General features: G+C 35.2%; 1 protein-coding gene across 2 annotated transcripts in view; it reads right to left on the reverse strand.

The window, feature by feature from the left end:
* The window catches only part of Marchf6 (membrane associated ring-CH-type finger 6), a 76,250-nt gene that overhangs the window by 15,045 nt on the left and 41,739 nt on the right, over positions 1–19,466 (reverse strand). For both annotated transcript variants that reach the window (XM_046430309.2, XM_046430308.1), the window contains exons 12-22: positions 18,939–19,019; positions 18,638–18,706; positions 18,480–18,554; positions 17,145–17,279; positions 14,163–14,282; positions 13,271–13,371; positions 10,842–10,979; positions 9,935–10,139; positions 7,378–7,447; positions 3,536–3,717; positions 1,629–1,763 (exon numbers count right to left, since the gene is read on the reverse strand). In XM_046430309.2, the coding sequence (XP_046286265.1) occupies positions 1,629–1,763; positions 3,536–3,717; positions 7,378–7,447; positions 9,935–10,139; positions 10,842–10,979; positions 13,271–13,371; positions 14,163–14,282; positions 17,145–17,279; positions 18,480–18,554; positions 18,638–18,706; positions 18,939–19,019 (1,311 nt within the window). The remainder of the gene's footprint in view (positions 1–1,628; positions 1,764–3,535; positions 3,718–7,377; positions 7,448–9,934; positions 10,140–10,841; positions 10,980–13,270; positions 13,372–14,162; positions 14,283–17,144; positions 17,280–18,479; positions 18,555–18,637; positions 18,707–18,938; positions 19,020–19,466) is intronic.

Raw genomic sequence — 19,466 nt, forward strand, 5'->3', positions numbered from 1 at the left:
TTGTGTGTGTGTGTGTGGGGGGCAGTCTGGGGACTGAACTCAGGGGCATTTAACCATTGAGCCACAACCCCAGCCCTTTTAATTTTTTGAGATAGCATCTCACTGAGTTGCTTAGATCCTCACTAAATTGCTGAGGCTGGCTTTGAACTTGCAATTCTCCTGCCTCAGCCTCCCAAACTGCTGGGATTATAGATGTGCACCACTGTGCCGAGCTAGGATTATTCTTTTTTTAGGTATTACAAAAGAGTGGTTTTCTAATTCTGTTAATCCTTCTACCTTTTATTAGCTGGCATTATTCTCTATTTAAAAACTAAAAAACTCCATTTTCTTCAATTACTGATTCTATCTGCTCTGTAATGCAACATTTACAGAAAGAAATAACACAGGCTTATTTCTCTTTAGTACTCATTTATCTTACTAATTCTAGACTATGAGTCAGACTGGATTAGATTATGTATTCTCTGTCTTATTTCCAGATCTGCCCATTAGCTCCTACCTGGAATATACTCCTTCCTTTCTTACCCATCTTCAATATTGTGCTAATTATATTGGCTTAGTTATTATCTCCTATAAAAAAATCACATCTGAAACTGGCACACCTAGGCTAAATACTCTTCTACATGATGCTATAGCTCCCATGGTTATCATACAAACTACCTAGACACCTGTCTAGCTTTCCTACCAAAATATAAGTTCCTCAGTTTCCTACAGTGGCCTCATTTTGAGCTGGGTTACACAGTTCAGAGTCTGGGCACACATTAAAGTGCTTTCTGTTTGAGCTTTAAGATTTTTGCTTTGATATATGGGTTCCATCAGGCTACTCTTTTTAATGAACCTGAGACGTTTGGGGAAATATGATGTCATTTATTAAAGTATTAAAGTCAAAAAGAGCAAAAAAATTTACATTAGCTCAAAAATGAAAAGATCAGCCACATGCAGTGGCTATAATCCCAGCAGGAGGGATTACAGCCTCCTGCTGAGGCTGAGGGAGGAGTATTCCAAGTTCAAAGCTAACCTCAGCAACTTAGCAAGACCCTGTTTCAAAATAAAAAATAAATAGAGATGGGGATGTGGCTCAGTGGTTAAGTGCCTTGGGGAGGGAGGGAGGGAGGGAGGGAGGAAGGGAAAGGAAGGAAGGAAGGAAGGAAGGAAGGAAGGAAGGAAGGGAGGGAGGGAGGGAGGGAGGGAGGGAGGGAGGGAGGGAGGAAGGAAGACAAAGAGAGAAAGAGAGAAAGAAAGAAAGAGAAAGAAAGAAAGAGAGAGAGAGAGAGAGAAAGAAAGAAAGAAAGAAAGAAAGAAAGAAAGAAAGAGAGAGAGAAAGAAAGAAAGAGAGAGAGAGAAAAAAGGTCAACACATTAGTTTGTATCTTTAAATATTGGAGAAGCCTGGATGAACAGGGGTATTTTAACCTAAAAAGTAAGTTCTTTTAAAGAAATTATATGACCTAAAATTTCTGAAAGCAAAAGATTAATGGAAGTTATTTATATAATTTTAGAAAACAAGGAGCCTTTCTAAACCAACTGGTTACAAATCAAAAATCACTTAAAATTATTCTTAATCATTCACTTAAAAGTATTCTTTCTGATCCCAACTACTTAAACTACGATCAGCAAAAGACAAGTATTTACCTGCCATGGATAAAAAAGAGGAGTCTGATCCAAAGGAACCCTCAAGGGAGCAACAATAACCAGCTCAAACAGGAGCCCCAGAAGGAGTGGGACAACCCCAGCCAGCAGCACAGCAACTATCAAGGTCTTCATTATCTATTAGGAAGCAAGAGACCATGGTCAGTAAGATGATCTTCCTGACTTTTAGACAAACTCTTTATTCCATTTGGAGGTTTATTTTTTTCTCCTTGACCTAATGCCTAGACCATTTTAAAATACTCATGCACATTTTTATGTTACAAGTTCAAATGAAATTTCCTGGTTCCATCACTATGAGAACTCAAATTATAATGAAAATTTTAAAACTAGTATTCATTATAGCTAGAAAAGGGATTACAGAAAATTCATTTTATTATAAATTAATAATAACCTGGTAACTATGTGCTTTTTTTCTCAAAATTCCATTCTCAGGTCTAGACTTCTGTTTGTCTAAGAAAACACTACTGACTGGCTGAGAACCCTGGTCCAACAGTCCCTTCCATAGGCTGATCCATGACCCTTGAAGTAGACTGGTATAGGGAAAGGGTTCTGCATAATCCTAGTTAAAGTAATTATCAAGACGATCAAATTGGCTCCCTTTAGAATGCCCTGATCCAAAAGTACTAGGTGGCAGCAATGGTCCATATCTGTCCATTTAGTCACATGGCTAGTGTATTAATGCAACTCTAAAAGCTGAACCAAGTGGCAAAATGAAAATAAAAGTTGAGGGAGTGACATATGCCAATTTGTTATATTATGTGCATGTATAAATATGTAACAACAAATACAATAATGATACACTCCAATACACCAATTAAAAAATGTAGAGAAAAAAAAGAAAAAAATGACATTATGGAAAGAACAACTATGAAATTCTGACAATGAAATCAGTTTTTGGAGACCTCTTTTTAACGTAGCCTCAGTGACTATTTCTGTTTCAATAACAGACCAAATGTGATATTATACATGGAAGACAAAGTACTTGCTTCTTTATAGGGCAATGTATTATGAACACATAATAACTGTACATAGGTGAAAATGTCAAATACACTGATTTGATCATTATATTCAGTATACATATATTATACATGGCGATTTGTACAGTTAATGTCAAAATAACAAGCTATAAACATAACCGTGTTTTTCTTTCAATAGTAATATTAAATGGACAAACGTCAAGTAACATCAAACTACAAATTTGGATGCAAAATTACAGTTGATTACACAAATGAAAAGTCATGAGCAGTGACTTACACATATTTACAAGTCATAGCCAACATTACATAAATCCAGACATTAATCACCATATTTGAAAAATCATCTTATATTTGTTTTACCCTACAATTGTGATCAACAAGTTTGAGAGAAATAATTTCCATTACTTATTATACTTTCACATTAGCCAAGACTTTCCTATATAGTTAAAGGAATCCAATTAATATGAAAAAAAAAAAATGCCTAGATCCTGAAGTTAAGACTTTACATATTCAAACATATTTTTAAAATAATATTTTGGAAAAAAATACTAATAAAATAAAATTCTACTTAAATTTGGTTTTCAATTGAGTATCTCCGCTCTTAAAAATGCAATTCATCTCCACAAATAAGTTTTCCTAATTTTAAATTACCTTGTTTTCCAGGGTCTTTACCAGGTCACTTAGTTTTTCTTTTAACCCTCAAATACATTTGAGTATAGGACTGTAATTCTTGGAATGAAGCAGAAACTACTATCTTAAAAGAGTTTTTTCCTCCAAATTAAAAAACAAAACAAAACAAAACAAAACTACCACTATAATGAATGAAAGTAGGAATGGGAGAATTAAAGAAATGACTAGAAAAATATTCATTACACCTATAAGAAAGATGAATCTTTAATTACAAAAACTTACCATAAGGGACCATTCTTTAACTTTTTGGAAGATCACTCTTCGTCCCTGAGGCATCCATGCCACCAACACAGTCACCGCCCTTATGGTTAGCCAGCAAACATACAGACCACAAGCAGCTGTGTAGAGCTCATGAATTTTGGCAGTTCCAGTCCAAAAGGACATTAACCAACGGCCAGCAAATACTGAAAATAAAAAGGCTGACAAATGAGACAAGTGGCTAGGTAAAGAGAACTGCATTCTGATGTTTTATTAGTATTTTCACATTGGGGGGGAGCCTTTTAGAGCACAAAATTATTTGATTAAAGCAAAAGCAAAACATAAGTCAGAGGGGATGAATTCTCTCCAAGATAATGCACTCTGATTTTCCATGCCAATTACATGTTCTTCCCAGCCTGACAGAATTATTTTCACTGTCTTTAACCAACTGAAATCATTATGCACAGAGCAGAAAAATTTTCTACCTTTATTCTGTTATTTGTTTTGTCAACACTTTTTAAAATTTAGCAACATTATGATTTAGAGTAACTTTCTTCCAAATAGCTCATTCACCGAAAGCTAATTTTAATAAAAGGTAGGCACAATAACATTTTAAAGCACAATAGTAAAAGAATACCATACTAGAAGCAATTAAGACCACCTAAATATACTTAAAGGTAAGACAGAATTGAGAGCTATCTAAGAGTTGAGAGAAATCAATTCTACAGTGTATCCAGACAATCTCAAAGATAAGATCATTTACATAATTTGTAACTTTATTTACATGATGACTTCTCAGTAAGACTAGAGTTAACAAGACTCAAAATATCTAGTGAATGTTTACCCTATAGATTGCCTTCCTAATATGGTAGTGTTATTTTTGAACACCTAAAAAGGAGCTGGTAGTTGGACTAGTTTTCCATATATTACCTCATTCATCCTACAACAACGCCCACACCCACTATAGACACAATCTTCATTTTAAAGATAAGGAAACTAGACTCAAGTCAGGTGTGGAGATATACCTACCATCTTTAATTCCAGCTACCTGGTGGGCTAAAGCAGGAAGACAGAAAGCTTGAAGCCAGCCCAGGCAACCTAGTGAAACCCCCATTTCAAAATTTAAAAAATAAAAAGGTTGAAGTGTAACTCAGTGGTAAAGCACTTGCCTAGCATATGCAAGATCCCAGGTTCAATCCCTATTACAAGAAAGAAGGAAAAGGAGGGACAGGAGGGGACAGGAGGATGGAAGGAACCAGGCTCAACAATAGAACCTTGCCCAACCAAAGTTATACAAAATGGAGCTGAATTTAAATTCATGTCTTCATCTTGACCACTGATTACAGTGATTCCAAATTAAATTAAACTAGCTCAACAGTCAAATGTAAAGTCTTACAAGTCACTGTGAGGATGACCACAGACTTCTTACAAGTCACAAAATAGTGTGGGTGTGAAAATAACCCTTTTTTAAAAGACAAACACAGGGTTGAGTTATAGCTCAGTGAGAGAGCACTTTGCCCAGCATGAATAAGAAAGGCCCTGGTTTGAAACCTGGGGTGTGTGGGAGGGGCAAATATCTGTAAATGTTACATGAGAATGTGATCTGAGCTGGGTATGTGGCATATGATACAAAATAAGCATGTGCATGTTAATTTGGAAATATCAAAATCATCAATAATTCCATAGAAATGTCTACTTTCTACATATATTTCTACTCTAGAGTTTTTTTTTGTTTTGGTGTTAGTTTTACATTTAGTGACCACCTTCTATTCTATATTTCTCATCAAAAAAGTGTTGAGGGTTAGTTTTTAGTTTGTAACAACGTTATCAGTTAATATGTAACTAATGAAAAGTAACTTATTGAGGTCAAAAAGCATCTGTATACCCTCTAACTATATCTCAGTATTCCTATGACTAAAATTACTTTCCATTATATGGTAGAACCTGATTAAAGGGAAACATTTACTTAAAAAAATGTTTAATGAAACTAAGTTCCTGGGGATTGAACTCAGGGTTGCTTTACCACTGAACTATATACCCCAGTCCTTTTTATTTTGAGACAAGGTCTTGTTAAGTTGCTGAGGCTGGACTTGAACATGGCAATCCTGCTTCACTCAGCCTCCCATATCACTCAGATTATAAGCATGAGCAACAGAACTGGGAAAAACTAAATTATTCAAGTATAAAAATAGTTTCCTTTTGTTAATTTTTAAAAAATATTTATGGTTAAAAACATGAAAATGAAACATTAAAAACTATGAATGTTTTTTAGCAACATGTTTAGTACTACCTTGCCTTCAAAGTTAACTAAGCTTTGTTATTTTAATACCTGTGATATAAGTTGGAGTAAACTTCAGAGCAAAACCTTTTAGTTTTTTTGGTACCAGTGATTGAACCCAAGGGCACTTAACCACTGAGTCACATCCCCAGCCCTTTTCTAATATATTGTTTAAAGACAGGGTCTCTGATTTGCTTAAGGCCTCACTAAGTTGCTGAGTCCTTCCAAGTCGTGGATTACAAGTATGCACCACCACACACAAAATCTTCAAGGCCAAAAATCATTATGCTTTAGAAACTAAAAAAATGAAATTTTATTTATTTTATTACAATAATAATAATTTGGGGAGGTACTAGGGATTGAACCCAGGGATGCTTAAAAACTGAATCACATACTCGGCCCCTTTTTTAATTCTTTGAGACAGGGCCTTGCTAAATTGTTGAGGTTGGCTTTGAACTTGCAATCCTCCTGCCTCAGTCTCCCAAACTGCTGGGATTACAGATGTGCACCACCATGCCCAGCTGAAATTCTTATTTATTTATTTTTTTACCAATTGGGAGATTTAATAATAATTTCTTCAACTTACAGGGGCAATTTTTTTTTAGAAACATCACTTGAAATTAATTTTCCTAGTTTCTCTTGCCCAGCCTAAAGATTTATGGGAATAAACGTTTAATATAAATTTTATTTATATAAAATTATATTGAACTGGTGTTATAATCAAGAGAACAATACATTAATGTCTGATAAGAGTTGAAAGTAGCTTTAAGTATTTTTCTTAGTGTTGAAAAATCTAATATTTCTATACCTTCTATTTAATGATCTTAAGTGGTACTTAAGTGGTTATCATGGTCAACATGATTTAGAATTTTCTTGCTGGATATAAATGAGGAGGACTAAGTTATTCTGCAACTCTGTCACTGGTTTTGGATTCTATCCCATTCACTTCCGACCTCTGGAGAAAATTATATTAAACCGCAGTATATACTTTTTAAATGAAGAAACATTATCTATTAAAATATCCAACAAATCTTAATGCCAGAGAAGATTAGTACTTGTAAATACCAGATGATAAAGAGAATAAAGTCTGGCTTCATAATGCTCTCTAGGAACAGTATACAATAGATGGGAAAGATAATTATATAATGAAAACAAACATAATTCATATTAAAACACTAGCTTGAAAAACTGATACATCATACAAATTACTTTTAGAAAATCCACCCTGTAATATATCCATAAAAACTGAGCGATCATAGTACTTTACGCCAAAAATCCGTTTTTTTTTTTTTTTTTTTTTGTGGTAGTGCTGGGGATTGAACCCAGGGCCTTGTGCATGCAATGAGCTGTATCTGAATAAGCTATATCCCCAGCCCCAAAAATCCATTCATAAATTATATTTTGATTTTTGTCCCCAATGCTCTAAGGAATGAGTCCAATAAAATGAGGACTCCTAAATAGATCAAAATTCTATACTGAATTAAAAATTAGGATAATTTCATATGTGAGGAAAAAAATCACATTTCTGCAAGATATGACCTTTAAAAAATAATGATATTAATAGCTGAAAAGCAGAATAAACTCATACCTGGTAGAGTAAGGCAGATGAGGCTGGCAATCAGTAATGTGATACACATGAAGACAATCAACAGAAATATCTGCAAAGCAGAACAAAGAGGGCATAGAGTTTTCACATGTATTTTACAACATACCTCAAAGAAACCACACGATTTTCTCATTGAAAAGAAACTGCCTAACTGTGGGATGGTGGCAAACAACTCAAGGGGCTGAGGCAGGAGGATCACAAGTTCAAGACCAACCTGAGCACTTAGTGAGACCCTGTCTCAAAATAAAAAATAACAAGTGCTGGGTTGTGGCTTAGTGGTTAAGCACTCCTGGGCTTAATCCCCAGTGTATACATATACACCCTCACCCACACCCACACGACTGGGGATGTAGCTCATTGGTAAAGTACCTCTGGGTTCAACTTTTGGGGGGGTGGGGGGAACCCTTAGTGATTCTATTTCTCATCTAGTCAGAAAGTACCTTTTGCTTAAGGCCTTTTTTTTTGTTCATGGAGAGCCAAGAAGGCTGGGTAAAGACCATGGAAAGAGAAAAAAGAAACTCCCTATCAGGTCTGCTTTTTTATTTTTTTTATTCTAATTAGTTATACATGACAATATAATGCATCTGACACGTCGTACATAAGCAGAGTGTAATTTCTCATTTTTCTGGTTGTACATGGTGTAGAATCACACTGGTTGTGTAATCATATATGTAAACAAAGTAATAATATCTGATTCATTCTATTATTCTTCCTACCACCATATCCCCTCCCTCCCTTCACTCCCCTGTCTAATCCCAAGTACCTCTATTCTTCCCTAGCCACCACCCCACAATGTGAATTGGCATCCACATACCAGAGAAAACATTCAGCCTTTGGTTCTTTGGGATTAGCTTATTTCCCTTAGCATGATATTCTCCAGCTCCATCCATTTACCAGCAAATACCATAATTTCATTTTTCTTTAAGGCTGAGTAATATTCCATTGTGTCTATATAACACTTTTTCTTTATCCACTCATCTGTTGAAGGGCACCTAGGTTGGTTCCATAGTTTATGAACTGAATTGCTATAAACATTGATGTGGCTGTGTCACTGTAGTATGCTGATTTTAAGTCATTTGGGTATAAACCAAGGAGTGGGATAAGTAGGTCAAATGGTGATTCCATTCCAAGTCTTCTGAGGAAATCTCCATACTGCTTTCCTTAGTAGTTGCACCAATTTACAGTCCCCCCAGCAATGTATAAATATACCTTTTTCCCCACCTTGACGCCTGCTTTTAAGAGTAAGAGGCAAAGGAAAAGATGACCTTCGTGTTTCCTCCAGTTATAAAGCAAAGTCCTTTAGAATTAGAACAGTGGTTTGTCCCTTAAGGGAGTAGGAAGAACAACAGTGCACTAATGACTATGGCACAAACGATGTTCAATGTTCCCCTAACTGGTTCCTGCACATCCAAAAGCCCCATCTCTCACTGCTCCCCTTCTGCCTCACCTCTCTCCTGAATACATGCCCACCTTTCAAATATATTCAATTATCTGCAGTTCCAAGTCCACCATGGCTAAAGTACTCTTTCCTGGCATATTGTGGAATGCTCTTCCCACTTTCCAGTTTTTTCTCTGCCTGATCTCTCTACTTTATTAATACAGTTCAGGCATCATGCCCTTCATGGGGATTCCTTTGGGCTTATACTATGCACCAGTGGCTTCTCAATGAAGCCATCATAGCACCCTCTGTCCATAATCTAACTTAAGAACCCAAATCTGCCACTGCTTGTTTTCCTATCTCCCCAAGTAGATAGTAAGCTCTTTCAGGGCAAAGACTATGCATGTTCTCTATATCCTTCATGGGCATCAGAAGTGGTGAGGTGTGGAAAACACATCTGCAAGACTCAATGAAGACATCTGATCCACAAGTAGTCCAGAAAGGCATTATTACAACTATTTTTAGAAAAAAAGAACCAAGGCTGAAAGGTAAATAACCTACCCAAGTTTCAAAATGATCTGACTCATAAGCTCATATCATTATTAAAGGGCATTTAAAATATAACTGACTGGATATAATTGAAGGATGAGTTCATTGTAATAATACAGTAGTCATCAGCTTACATTTTTGACAAAATTGTGAATCATAAACGGATTATTTGGTAGTTTAAGATGATGAAATTGGACACTTACTTAACCAATCTGACTTTTAGTTTCATCAGCTATTAAGGTGAGATTACCACCCACACCTCACCATATTTGAGTGGGGATTAAGTGGGGGAAAAACATTAAAATACTTATTCCAGTTCCTGACACACAGTTGAAATGTACCAATGTTAGTTTCTTTCTTACTCTGTATAGTCTTTTCTCCTTCTCAAACAGGAAAGAGCAAAACCCCATGAAATCCTAATTCTATGGCCCATCTCTAAAATTTGATAAACTTATTTGATCCCTTACTTATGTTGCATAATGACGGTAATAAAACATGGGTTCTTATCAGGAAAGTTTAAGGCATAACCATATAACACCAATGCTAACAGCACAACTCTCAATAGAAATTTGGGAAAAAAAGCATTTCTAGTTAAGTCTGTATAGTACTTACCCTGAGTGGAAAATTTAAAGGCCGGCGGTAAGGCTGAAAGCCGACAGGACCTCCCTGCTGGAGTATGGCTTGGTGGGCTGCATGCAGACCTTCTCCCACCACAGGAATAGCGTTGTTATTTCGAGCATGCTGGTTATTGTTGACTTGTTGATTTGCACTATTCTCACTTTCTTCCTGGTCTCCCAACAGATAGGAATGAAGATCCCTGTGTGAAAATTACATCAGTGAAAAAAAATCTCATTTCAGGTCAGAATAAAATGGTAGCCATGAGAGTTGCTTTCTTAATATTTACTAAGAGTAGAAAATGTATATGTAGAATCTATACACCACACACTTAATCTATTTTGGTTTTTGCCAATATCTGAAAAGAAATCAGGAAATTAAAAAAAAAGAAGGAAAAAAAAAAAAGACAACATACAAGACATTCCATGTGAAGATCTTCAGGATGGGGGAAATTATTTTCTTCTCTCCAGATGACAATCATACCTACTGTGATATGTAGCTTAACTAAATTCTCCTAGCTGCATATCACTTAAGCCAAAAAAAAAATGAGACTGGGGAGAAGTGGCTAAAGATAAATGTTCAATTATATATAACCAAATCTATAATATTTCATGTTATGATATCTACAGAATGCCCAACATTTTCTGTGAAAGTTTTAAATCACAATAAATTAATGAAATATGGTTACTAAGCAATTGAGAATTCAAATCTGAGAAGAGTTTATCAATTTAGAGTCTCTAAAAATAAAGGAAAGCTAATTTGTTTATAATGTACTAAAAAAATTAAATAAATTCTTGGCCTGTATAACAGCATGAAAGAACCTAGACAAGAATCAAACCTCCATAACAGGATAAAAATTGTGTACATTCTCCAGAAAAGGGTGGACTGATAAAAATATACTCACAGCAAGTATCCCGCAGTGACAGTCCATGCTCGCACAAGCCCCTTCAACCACTGTCTCGTATGTCCTTGTTCGAGTAATGCTGGCAAGACAACCTGAAGCAGAAGCAGCTCAAGGGACAGTTCGCTTACTGGAGCATCACTAAGACAATATAAAGAACCATGATGTATAGTGTGAATTCTATTTTCCATTGTAACTATATATTAAATATTGAATAAAATTAAAACGAAATCCAGTGAGTCAAATAAACTCACTGTCTTTATTACCTCTCCTCTCTCCCCGTCTCTCTCTCTCTAACTCAGTGAAGTTTCCCTCCCAAATTCTACCAAACTTGTTTCTGGTAAGGGTCACCAATGGCCTTCATGGTATTAAGTCAAAGGTCAGACCTTGGCTCTCACCTTGTTATGTGAGTAATATGATTTACAAATGTTCACCCTTTCCTTCTTACAACATTTTCTCCCTGAATGGCTAAGATCAACCTAGAAGAACCAAAGGGCCCCAGGCTCTGTCTTCTTCTTTCATCTATGCTAGCTCTCTAGGTAAATGTGACCCTCATCTGGTCATATGGGCTAAAATATCACCTTTCATTACTTCCACCTAATACTGAGACATCTACTCTAACTCCCAACTTACATATCCAAAATGCCAGTTCAACATTTCACAATGACATATATTAGACAACTTCAATTGGTTATGTTCAGTATCAAATTCCCAATCTTCCCTTTTAATCCTGCTACTTCCACAGTCACCCTAAATCTCAGTAAATGGCAACTCTGTCCTGCCAGGTGCTCAAGACAAAAACTATGATCCTGCTGACTCCCTTCTTTACATTGCACATTCCAACAGTTACTGAATCCTATTGGCTATCTCTTAACAATACCCTAAATTCTAAATGTTTCTTGGCCTCCCTTGCTACCTCCTTTATCCCAGCCACCCCCACTTCTCAGCAGGATTACTGCATCACTCTCCTGCTGGCTTCCTACTTCCAACCTGAGTACTCTCAGTAACTTCTCTTCACAGCAGGCAGAATGATCTCCTTAGTTTCCCCAAAAGCTCTTCAACTTATTCAGGGAAAAGCCAAATACTTAGAGCAGCCTACAAAGCTCTCTGTGACCTCTCTGACTTCATAGCCAACTGCTTAGACCCACAACACAACACACTTCCCTAAAGCCAAGCTGGCCTCCTGCTGCTCCTCAAACAGACCTGGGTGCTACTGCCCTTGCCTGACCTCTTGCAAGGACACATGGTTTACCCCTTCACTGCCTTCTTCAGGGCTCTTTTCAGCTGACACCTTCTCAGCTCTTTATTGGTCACTCTTTCTAAATAGCAACCCCAACCTGGCTATTCTCTGTATTCTCTTTCCCTACTTCATTTTTCTGCACTATAACCATTTGGCATACTATATATTCTACCTATTCTGAAGTCTGTCTCCCTATCCCCAAATGTAAGCTTCATAGAACAAAGATTTTTCTTGATTCTGTTATGTTCAGTTATACCCCTAAGATATAGAAAAGTGCCTGCCATATGGTGAACCCTAAGTTGAAGGGAAGAATGAACCACATACTAATATATAGCACAAAAATGTTGTTAAACTTATAGATACAACTGATTACCAAATGATTTTATTCCAACAATATATAAAGCCAGACCTGTTTTCTGGTTCTCATCACAACTGAACCCAAACACACACTATACATGAATGAAAGGTAAGAATTACAGAATTGTCCTACAAATCTACAAAAGTCCTACATGTAGAAAAATAAAGTCTTACTGCAAAAGAGTAACAATTTAAAAAGCAAAAACTGAATTTTGTATTTTAAATTAATTATCAGCATTTTTTCTGCCATTTAAGAAAAAAATCAACATATAAATATTTGTCAGTTTTAATTTAGTGGATACAAATCTGAGATTTCCTATAAAGGCATTAAGACCCAAATAAGTCAAGTGTGTTGGTGCATGCCTGTAATCCCAGTGGCTCATGAAGCTGAGGCAGAAGGATTACCAAGTTTAAAGCTAGCCTCATTAACTCAGTGAGGCCCTAAACAACTCAGCAAGACCCTGTCTCTAAATAAAATATTATAAAGGGCTGAGGTTATGGCTCAGTGATTAAGCGCCCTGGGTACAATTCCTGATACAAAAAAAAAAAAAAAAAGGAATTACTACTGCTCTCTTGGATAAAAGAGCAAATATTTATAAAGTAATTTAACAGAGATTACAGAAAGAATTAAGTAATAAAACAAAGACAAAGACAACTTTAAAGGACAGAATAATGATTTATTTTGGTAAGGGATAATAAAACCTTGATCTAGACCTGAGATAAAAATTTCTTAGTATCTATGAGAAATCAATGTTTTAAAAGTTTAATGTAATCTGACCATCAAATCCCTAACAGTGTTAAATTATTACAGCTATTTTAAATTTTAGCAACTTACCTGTACAGCATGACATTGTAGGGAAGAAAATTAGGCAGTAGACTCTTAATTATACGTATAGGAAGCCAAAGCATCAGGAGGACAATGGAGCCAAAGACAATCTGCAGTAAGAAAGAGGACACGACAGCACTGTGAGAGTCCACCATTTTTATGCAATGCAGGTAGACTTCTAAACACAATTAACTCTCAGCCCACGCCTGTATCTACTCAGAGCCCAGGTGGTTTCACTCTGTATACTATCATTGGGTCACTCCATATAAATTACATTTCTAGGATGGCTGTTCCCCTCACTGAAAGGATTGACCCCTTTCTCCAGGTCACAAGAGCTGAAACAGGAGCCACAAAGAATCATCATTGCAGGACTTACCAGAAGAGAGCTAGAATCTTATGATGAAGAACTGCCTACAACTTCAACTAAATAAATATCTGTAATCATCTAAGACATGACCCCTATTAATGGCCATAAAAGATTCCAAAAAGCACAATATTACTTTTAGAATTTTGTTTTGGAAATATGTAAGCTTTACCAAGGTAATTATTTCTTACAGATGTAAGAAACTTTCAGATGCTTCTATTAAGATTATACTTTAGAAGGCAGTAACAAATTTTCATTACTTGGATGCAAATTAAATATAATTCAAACACCCATAATTGGTAGTCATGCTACTACACAATTAGAAGGCATATTTATTTTAGTAAACTTCATTTTATTTTATTTTTAACAAAGAAGTAAAACAGCTATTTGACAAATGAGTTCCATACGCTTAGATAAGTGTAATCTATCAACACTCTATCAGCCCTCCTGAACCAAAATCAACAACAAAAACCCCGTTAAATGAAACTGAAGAATAGCACACTTTATTCAAAAAGAACAATGGAAAAGTCTGCTCACCACTGACAAAATAAATCTTCGGAGATGCCTATAAATGGGCAAGTGGATCATTTCCTGTACTGGATTAAAATCTGGATCATTCAAATTTCTTAGAAACCATAAGACACCAGGTCGAAGTACCTGTAAATATATTTTAAGTGTTATAAATAACCTCCAAAGTCTATAGGTTCTGTAATAATGAGTTAAAACATTACTGAAAAATACGCTCCTGAAATCATTCTGGTATTTAAAATAGGCTCCATAAAATTCATATGATTTTCATGGGAAAAAGTTCCTAAACTTTAATATTTATGAAAACAGACCTGTGGTTTGACAACCTGTGATGGTTTTAATCATTTCACTAGGGGGAAAAATTCAGAATTCAATTTGTTAAGAAATTTAAATAGAAAATTAAACACAATCAGAACTAACTTGTTATCACCTAGGAAAAGGATTATGTTACAACTTAGTGTCCAAAGAGTAGATGTGATTTCAGTTTTACAGTTCCCCAGAGGAGTTATCTTAATTAAATTCTGTTGGGCACAGGGACACATGCCTATAATCCCAATGACCTGGGAGGCTAAGGTAAAGACTGCAGATTCAAAGCCAGCCACAACAACTTAGCAAGACTCTTGCTCAAAATAAAATAATAAGAAAGAAAAGGGATGTTGACGAGTGGTAAAACACCCCTGAGTTCAATCCCCAATACCAAAGAAAAAGAAAGGAAAAAAAAAAAATCCTATAACTTCTTAGTATCTTCATTTTATTATCTTTTTTTTTTTCCCTTCTGAATGGAAATCATCACACAAAAGGCTCTGAGGAAATATATGAGGCTGGGTACTATGCCTTCAGGGTTCAAACTCCAAAAATTACCCTATGTAAAGCATCTATTCTGTCTAAGCCTATATTTCTCCCATCTACCAATTGAGGTAGTAACAATATATGATCTTGGGCTGGTATTGTGGCGCAGTGGTAGAGTGTTTGCCTGGAGCATATGAGGCACTGGGTTCGATCCTCAGCACCACATAAAAATAAATAAATAAACAAATAAAGATATTGTGTTCACCTACAGCTAAAAATACACTTTTTAAAAAATACATGAGTTTCTAACTCCCTGACATTAGGGTTATGTGCCAACAAAAGTCCACATTAATAAAATAAAAAACTTAATTATAAAATATTTTATCCAAAAGGATTTCTGAGTTATTGGACAGGCCAGACCAGGACCATGTTTCATGATGCTGAGGCCCACCATGCTGGGAATCACATTTCCTTGTTTCTACATTACTTATTGTCTATATTTTCATGAAACTTTATTCTTATCCCAGTTGTTTAAAGTTTTAGTTTTATAATGATGTATTACTGGTTATAGATTTATTTTTTTATTCCAAGAAAGTTAATTTTCTAATTGTGTCATACAATGTGTATGATATACATACTATACACACATTCATTATGCTATTATTTAGTTAGGAATAGAAATCTGGTTTATGAATGAGTACCTCTGGAACTAGATTTATATGCTAACTTAAATGTATATTAATATTTCAGGTCATTAATAGTTTGTAATTGATGTGTAACTCAGGATATTTTGGATGAGCATGTAACTATAGCTACATCTGTGTTCAGTATATTATATAAATATAGATGACAACACACTGATTGGGTATTGAGAAATAACAGTATTCAAGTAGGTGTGTTTGTCTTGGGCATTGAGTTCTGAACACCTAAACTGAAGTTGGTTTAGAAAATAAAAGTTGAAGAAATAAATTAACTGAAAGCATCTGATACAGGAATCAATCTAAATCATCAAGGAAAATCATACAGATAGCTGCCATCCAAAGTTTATAATATGTTACTTCTATTTTTTTTTTCAGATTCAAAAAGCATTTAATTTTAACATAGCCTGCATATCTGTGACGTTTTCATACATGGACTCAATAAACTATAAATTGAAAACAAAAACAAAAAATTTTATCATGTTAACAGTGAAATTTAGTATTCACATATAATTTGTTTTTAAAAACATTACTGTACTTTCTTTAGTCTCAATCACTTGTTTGAGTCACTACATGATTCAGAAGAATTTAGCCCCACCTGCTTCCGTCCTCGAATATTTCAAAAAGCAAAGTATATCATGAACAGCATTCAGACTTCATAATTTTTGTATTTCTGGTCTGTTCTCCTAGCCCTGCACATCTCCCTCATTGCTCTCAGTAAACTGACTTTGTTGAATAGCTGTATCCAATCCTAGGAATAGAGAACAGGACTCCTGCCTTTATTTCTATAACCTCGGCATACAGAACAGAATCTGGCAATTGGCTTGAAATGTATACTAATTAAATACTAATCTGCTGGGCTGTGGTTGTAGCTCAGTGATAGAGCACTTGCCTTGCATGTGTGTGAGGCATTGGGTTTGATCCTCAGTACCACATAAAAATAAAATGAAAGGTATTATGTCCATCTACAACTAAAAAAAATCATTTAAAAAATAAACAAATACTAATCTGCTCTCCTTCTCTTCCAAACAGTAAGGGCCAGTTCTGAAACTAGGATCAGTAGATGGACCAATCTGGCAAGTGAACTGCAATCATAAATTGGAATCATAAAAGGACCTTCACTGTAATTCTATATACTTAAGGTGCCTGCTTCAAAACTTACATATTCAATTCTACAAAACTTTATCTTTTGGAGTTATTCCCAGTATTACATTTTCTTGAATGAAATCTGAGACAGACTTGTATCACACCAACTCAAAGACTTTAGATTAAAAGGATGGGTACTGATCTCTACAAAGTAAAACAAGTTTGTTTTCCTCAGTATAATTATATTGGAAAATTGTTAATCTGTCAATTTTTGACAGAAGCCACTGAAAATAGCTTAGAGCAATCAAGTCAATAATTCCCTATGAGTTATTCCCTCCTAAAATAATAGTTAGGAAATTATCACAGCCTTTGAAGCATAACTGGTTGTACAGCATCAGCATTTCCCTGTAGAACTTACCTCTCTCAGTAACAGAATGAAGGAGGCAAAGTAGAACACATACACCATTCCTACTAGCCAATGTAGAAACATGGTAGTACCTGGAGCCGACTGAAAACTCAGTTCTCGATCTTTCAGAGTAGCATCAAACATTTCCTAAGTCAAAATAGAACAGGTAAAAGAGATATGTACCACCTATATTTGTCAAATTAACATCTCCACCTTCTAATAAGTAAATAAATCACTATATACATAAGGTATGATGTTCTAGAGCTGCAGTTCTTTTTTTTCTTTTTCTTTTGTTGGTACCATGAATTGATCCCAGCAGTGTTTAAACACTGAGCCACATAATACCCAGCCCTTTCTTAAATTTTACTTAGAGATAGTCTCACTGAGTTGTTTAGGACCTCACTAACTTGCTGAGGCAGGCTTTGAACTCACAATCCTGTCAGCTTCTAGAGCCGCTGAGATCACAGGAGTGCGTCACCGCACCGCACCCTGCTGCAGTTCTCTTTATGCCATTTCACAGTATATTGGGTATTACTTCAAAAGATGCATATACACTTTCAAACTTCCAAACATTAAAAAAAAAAATGACAAACCAATTAGTAGGTAAGAGCTTTACTAATGGTGTAACTGTAAAAGAACCATTTTTAATTAATGTAAGGCTTCCTATCTTGGTTATGGGTCTGCATTCACAAGAATTTTTAATAGTAATGAAGAGGGTTAAATGTTTACCTCAGAACCAAAAGCAGCTTTTCTACACATAAAATTTTTTTGAAAAATTAAAAAAACTGATTATCACTAACAGCCAATAGATATAATGACTGAGCATCTTAGTTAAGAGAAATGACTGGCATTATCATAAAATTTAGAAGGAACAAATAAAATTCTCCACTGGCTATTAAGAACATCCCAATCAAAATACCATGACACTGAAAATACAGAGCTTCAAAAAAAAAAAAACCACTGAAAATAGCTTAGAGCAATCAATATTAAGATTCTATAGTGATACATTTTCAATGAGAATAAGTAAATTTTCAAATATTTGCTTCCTATAAAAGGAATCTATTTTAAGCCCTGCATGGTGGCACATGTCTGTAATTCCAGTGACTTAGAAGACTGAGGCAGGAGGATCACTAGTTTGAAGTCAATCTCAGCAATTTAGTGAGGCCCTAAATAATTTCTGTCTCAAAATAAAAAATAAATAGGCCTAGGAAGTGGTAGAGCATCCCTAGGTTAAATCTCTAATGCCAAATATATATATAATTTTTTTTTAAACAAAACTATCTTGAAGACTTTCTTTTTTGAAACCTTGAAATTATGAGATTATATGATAAAGAATACTCCACTTACCAGGGAACAGATATCCAGCCACCAGCCACAAATGAGAGGGAACACTCCAATTTCTACCACCACTAACAAAGAGACCTTTGAAGTAAAAAATAAATGTTATCATATCACCCAAATGTAGAAGAAACCACTTCCAGTTTTAACTTACAAAAAGGAGTTACCTTAACAACAATATAGCAGACTCCTAGTAAGCGACGAGACCTATGAAATTTAACAAGAGTTGCCAAGCCCTGAAGCATTTAGTCAAGGAAAAACTGAACACTGAAGGGTACAATAAAACAGGAAACTATTTAGATTATACTCAATATTTTCTGACAAATATCATTTCACATTTTGTTCACCCTCACTCTTACTACAAATATTACAACATTTACTAAGATGACAAGGGGAAGGAAAACAGTTCTATTACTAATAAAAACAACTCTTTATACTGCCCATTCAATTTGATTCATTAAAGGATACATGACAAATTATCAGTGTTATTGCTAAAAGTATATACCCAACTATGGTTGTGATTAGGCCTTCAAAATGAGATGCTTGGACCTGGAAATAAAACAGAAATAAATAAAAATTTAACTTTATCACATAGCCTATACCCCAGTTTTATCACTGTGTTAGCAATTCAGACGATCAAAAGTGAAACACCTAGGCAATATATAACTGGAAAATGACTGTAAAATCCTTTGGGATAATATATTTGCAAGGTAACTTTCCCAGAATACTATATATTACTCAAAGATGAAGAAGAACTAAAGAATAATATTTTACCCAAGGTGCCAAAATAACAGAGTGAGTGAAATTTGACAAAAATCAGACCACTGTAATACAACAGTTTGCCTCTAGGCTGGCTACCAGGTGGATCTGCTGAAGACTGAACACCAAAGCAGCAGTCTATTGTCCAAGCAGCCTATCACCCACCTACCTGACAACATCCTAACCATCTCATTCTCTACCATTAGAAACATTGTTTAAGCTTCCCTTGCTCTCTAA

Source organism: Marmota monax, unplaced genomic scaffold (assembly GCF_021218885.2).
Source record: "Marmota monax isolate L192 unplaced genomic scaffold, Marmota_monax_Labrador192_F-V1.1 WCK01_AAM20220418_F8-fsc00082, whole genome shotgun sequence".
In the NCBI taxonomy this organism is placed as follows: Eukaryota; Metazoa; Chordata; class Mammalia; order Rodentia; family Sciuridae; genus Marmota; species Marmota monax.